This window comes from Siphateles boraxobius, unplaced genomic scaffold, assembly GCF_051911475.1.
Source record: "Siphateles boraxobius isolate OS27281-9 unplaced genomic scaffold, OSU_SipBor_1 13, whole genome shotgun sequence".
In the NCBI taxonomy this organism is placed as follows: domain Eukaryota; kingdom Metazoa; phylum Chordata; class Actinopteri; order Cypriniformes; family Leuciscidae; genus Siphateles; species Siphateles boraxobius.
The window spans coordinates 24,988,342-24,993,670 of NW_027508733.1; the positions used below are offsets into that span (position 1 = coordinate 24,988,342).

The 5,329-nt window shown below is 38.4% G+C and overlaps 1 protein-coding gene across 1 annotated transcript; it reads right to left on the reverse strand.

Moving 5' to 3' along the window:
- Window positions 1-1,028: 1,028 nt before the first annotated feature.
- On the reverse strand, window positions 1,029-2,180 carry b3galt10.1 (beta-1,3-galactosyltransferase 10, tandem duplicate 1). The gene has a single exon (XM_077225775.1). It carries the CDS (start codon window positions 2,155-2,157, stop codon window positions 1,033-1,035), a length of 1,125 nt encoding a protein of 374 aa, XP_077081890.1. The 5' UTR covers window positions 2,158-2,180; the 3' UTR covers window positions 1,029-1,032.
- Window positions 2,181-5,329: the final 3,149 nt, after the last annotated feature.

Consider the following 5,329-nt stretch of genomic DNA (forward strand, 5'->3'; position numbering starts at 1 on the left):
TGAGCAAAATTATCTCGAATAGACAAAAAATATGAAGGCAAGGGTTAGAAGATCAGTTAATAACTCAATATGTCATGAGACTATTCTAGGCATTTTTGATATTGTCTGGTCAACATTTCAGAATTTTCCATCGACACCAAGACAATACAGAGTAGCCTACAATTTGGTAAATTTTGTCCTAGTGTTAAAAGGTAAAAAGGGAAGTGCCTAAAAGGGAAGTAAGGTTTAGATGTTAGAATCATGGTTAGTGGAAGTCGCCGCTCGACGTTCGGACCATATAGTGTGAGCACATAAAATGTGAGCTTTGGCTTTACATCGCATGCGATACACGTACAGTGTGAGTTGGTAACCTTGCTTAAATCGCACATTGTATGCTCACCTTAACACTGGTTGTCAATCTTTAAAATTTTAGTGGAGACATTCACAGATACCCCAAACATTTTACAACATTTTAACATTTTATTTACTTTTAAAATAGGAATGACATCCTCTGTTACAAGTATGAGCATTAAACACAATTTTGTACCCGAATGCCAAGACAAAGTTGAGTATTGTTGAGTATAAGATTCTCGAATGTAACTTATTTTCAATTATTACTCTTTTGACACACACACGCACACACACACACACACACACACACACACACACACACACACACACACACACACACACACACACACACACACACACACACACACACACACACACACACACACTTTATACATATTATATATAATATTGATAATACATATTAGACAATCTAGAAAGAAATAATCTAAAAGACAAAATAAGTTAAGACATATCTAAAAGAAAAAATAAGTTAAAATATACATTTATAAATAACTATTTACTTAATGACCTTTACATACAAGTAGTCTTTAAAAATTTTTTTTTAAAAATGAGCTCACTGATTGTGTCTGCCATAAAAACAAAAATATCCTGAAAAAAAATTATGATTTTTTTTTCCAAACATTTGTGCATCATCACAGTCTTGCATCTTATGTAAATCAAATTCAGGCAACCACTAAACACTCAAATTTGGTCCCTTTTTGTGGGCCTCTTTACGTCCTTCCAGATGTATATTAGCTGCTGTGGGGATCCTATGATTGTTGTAATGACTCTGAGAAAATCCTCTCGATTATATTGTCCCAGATAGGCTCTAAACTGTGAGGGGTCTGGGGGGGATGAGGGTGTAATACCCACATGTTTCACACAAGCGCCAACATATGCGTCTTCTATGTTGAAGGCCTTTATTTCCTTGGAAGCCTCAACTATTTTTTCTGGCAGATCATTGGAGAAAACATATCCCATTCCCAGCAGGTAAGTGGGGTATTTCGGTTCGGGGTACAGCTCCTCTGACACGTACCATTTTGAATTTTTGTTTCTGACAACAGGCCGGTCCCACATCACCATTCCAGTGATGTAGTTCTGTCTGGGTGTGTTAGGTGCCAATAGGAGAGTCATCAGGTTTTCCAGGTTTAGGTACATGTCAGAATCGACCTTCATACTGAAATTGGCTTGAGGGCAACGAGTGGCCAACCAGTCCATGATCACCATTGTCTTTATGGTCAGGTTGAAGTAAGAGTCCACAAAGTTGCTCTGCAGTAGGTCTCTGTGTTGTCGGCTCTCTTCCTCCAGCTGCTGTTGAGCTTTTTCAGAGTCGGATCCTCCAGTCAAACCCACCAAGAACAGAGTCATCACTGCTTTTCCCTGGACTGTGCTCTCATTCCCCCACGTGCTCCGGATGGCGTTACGAGCTCCTACCTGATGGGGCGCCACAGGGACCATCAAGACCAGGAACGGATCCCACTGACTACATATTTCAGGTTCATCCAGAATAAAATGATAGTTGCTTGGATGAGCTACATGATAATGCACTGAAATGTCTGTGGTTTGTTTAGAAATTTGTATAGATCTTTGTTGGACTTGTTGATGAGCTTTGGGTGTGGGCGCAGGTGCTAAAAATATTGTTTGATTATCATGGCCAGAAGGGAACTTAATAACCATGTAATAGGAGCGTATCTGATTTACTACGTTTGTATACAAGGTGCGAGGAGGCACAGCGATCTTGAGAGAGAAATCAGAGAAGTAAATAATGGCAGACAATAAGAATGTCAATGTGAGCAGCAGAATGAATCCTTTTTTAATGTGGCACATTCGTGGACCTCTATCTTGAGCCAAATGGCATCTAAGAGAGACAAAAAAACAGTAAAGGTATTAAATAAAGTACATCCAGAGAATTTCTAATAAAAGAGAATTGGCAATGTCTGGTTACTTCCAGTTTCTGGACTGGCTGCAGTAACACGTCTCTGTCCATGCGGGGGCGCTCGCAGGCGAGTGCAGAATGAATGGGAGTCTATCGGTTCCCTTTCAAGGGAACGAGATGCTGCGTTGAGACGCGGTGGGAACGCTCTGCGTGATTGGGTCGTGAAGCACGTGTATAATCAGTGCAATGGAAGAGCGAGACATCATAGACGGGTGACGTCATCGACCAGGAAACTATAAAGCACACCAGAAAACAGACCGCGACAGCTTCTGTGCCTTCATAGATATAAACACTAGATGTCGCCTTGGCTACGGCAGTTCATTGGAACGAATGCGTCAATAGAGCCGCCATCTTGAAACAGGGGAGCCCCTCATCAGCGTCAATGTAGGAAAATGTCTAACGGAAATAAAATCACCATAAATCGTCATGAATGCGATTTTCTAGTTGTTTTGGTTCGTTCCAACGGTCAGACATATATTTATTATAGAGTCCAGAGAAATGTAAACATTTTTACAAAATTTCTCAAACTTGTGAAATGTAATCCCTTGCTGTCTGGTTTTTAGATTTAGTTCGTGTAAACATCCATACGCCGCACAAAAGTCCGACATCATCCATGAATTCAGCGTTACCTAGCTACTTCCTATGACAAGACCACTGTTCCAAGATGGCGGCGGTTTTGACGCATGTTTAGAACCCCAAGGCGACATCTAGTGTTTATATCTATGCTGTGCCTTCAGCAAGCGATCTGTGTATTCTGTCCTTGTCATATTTATTGTTGTCTGTCAAGTTGCAATATTTATATATATATATATATATATATATATATATATATATATATATATATATTTATATATATTATGGCAAAAGAGAGCAAGCAGCTTTGTGTTGTTTCCTGCCCACGTTAGCCTATATCACGGGTGGGGACACACATCAGCTTTTTCGTTACTATTTGGGAGTGGAGCATGCCACAGTCAGTTCTCGAGGGGTCTGACTGTGAGCATTGCGAGAAGCTGTCCGTGAGGACGCTCCGCTCCCGCCGGGCGTTCTTCGAGGAGGACGGTTCGGTTCGCGCTCCCCGCGCGGGTCCCACTGTTGCCGAGGCAACAGTGGGACCCGCCAATGTCTGTTTAGAAAAAGTCCCAGTCCAATGTTTGTTTAGAAAAAGAGAACAAAACAAATAAAGATATTAATAAAAAGGCAGATGTTTGAGTTTTCAATAAATAAATAAATAAGTCAGCTCATAACTCTGTTGAATAAAGAGGAGCTTTAAAAGGAGGTTTATCTCGTGCTGTTACTGCCAGCTGAACATAATGAGAGTGAAAATAAAAAGAGTTTATTAGATGAAATATATCTAAAAACAGAAAAACTCTGTATCTCAGCCTCCTGGTTGGGAACTGCCACCAGTGGCGGATCTAGACCATTTCAACTGGGGGGGTCAAGCTGGGGCCAGTTGTACTGTTAGAGGGGCCAGTTACATATAGACCTTATTGTTGTCATATCATTTTCTGCACTGCACTGCATGCATTAACAGGCAAATTACCATGTTTATAATCATTCAAAAATTTATTTGCATTTCCATTATATTTTTACATTTGCATTACATATTCAGTATTAGTCACAGTAACTGTAATTGACATGATGTCCTTCTTTCTCTTCATTTTGGTGAGATAGAGCAAAAGCAATGGGGACCAAGAAGCTTATTAATTCATTTACTGAAAATAACTGACTTGCTAGGTAACTATCTAAGCGTTTACAGGGTTCCTGCACACTTTTTAAAGTCAAAATTAAGGCTTTTTAAGGCCTGAAGAAATCAAAATTCATACCGTACATTAGGGGTGTGCAATATTGACAAAATATATCTCAATATTTTCAATGTTTTGTTGATAATTAGATGATATTTTACTGATTGTGTTTTTGTGCTGGTGCCATGGCTGGTTTAGGCCTATTGTTGACAGCAGACTCATAAAGATATTCATATTTTTTAATATTATATTTTTAATAAGCAGGGACCGAAATTCATTTAATTAATTTTTAATTAATTTAATTTGCCACCTTAAATCGATTTCCAGGGGCATTTTCACCTATATATGGACATTCTTTCTAAACTTATTTAGAGTTATGAATCACCTTTTATGTCAAATACTAACATTCAAATTATTCAGTAATTATACTTGTTTATACAATAATACTTAATTATACAATAATTATACAGTACCACAGTTACCAGTCAAATTAATTCATTCAATCAAAATCCATGTTTGCAGTGCAGTCTAGAGGTGACACAGAAGCGGCATTAATATATTTACACTCCATTTACAATTGCATAAATAAAGCTATGAGATTTTTTTTTTAAATCAATATTTAAACATGAAATGATTTCTAATTTTAACGTTTTAATTAAAGTGTACTTTAAATATGAAAATAAAACCGCCAGTTGGCGGCGGAAAGTCAAAGAAGTGAGTTGAGGGATTCATTCATTCAACCGATTTGTTCAAACGGCTGATTCATTCGGGAAAGGAGCAAGTAATTCCTTCAAAACGCGGATTTCAATAAATCACCGCTGTCTGTTGAATTGAGACTCTGCTACGGTTTCATTTTGAAATTCTAGTCGGCGAAATAAAGGGAAAACAAACAATATTGACAATATTGTGTCTAAAAGTAACTCATGTTAACTTATTGTTAATTTAACTGTTGTAGCCTATAACATCAATATCACAGTTGCAATTGTGCACGGGAAAACGGCACTCTAGCTGATTTGATATTCTAATATAAGAACATAATATGATATAAATATAAGACATATTCTAATTTGGGGACATAGCCTACCTATGAACCGCACACAGCAGTGAAAGGACGATAGACAAATGCGATGTCAGCTCACAGTGCCTCGTACATAGTTAAAACAATGATTACAATATTTTAATAGACAATAAACATCGCACACCCGATACGCACATAAAGAATGAGCTTGCAACTAACCAGCATTCTCCTTCTCTCCTCTCTCGCATGCAGGAGACAGACGTATTCTGCCGCGATTCCCGCGAATGATGCGAATTGTCACGT

Bases quoted from the DNA above. Each gene is read 5' to 3' on its own strand.
- b3galt10.1 (XM_077225775.1), bottom strand. From the start codon at position 2,157: ATGTGCCACATTAAAAAAGGATTCATTCTGCTGCTCACATTGACATTC.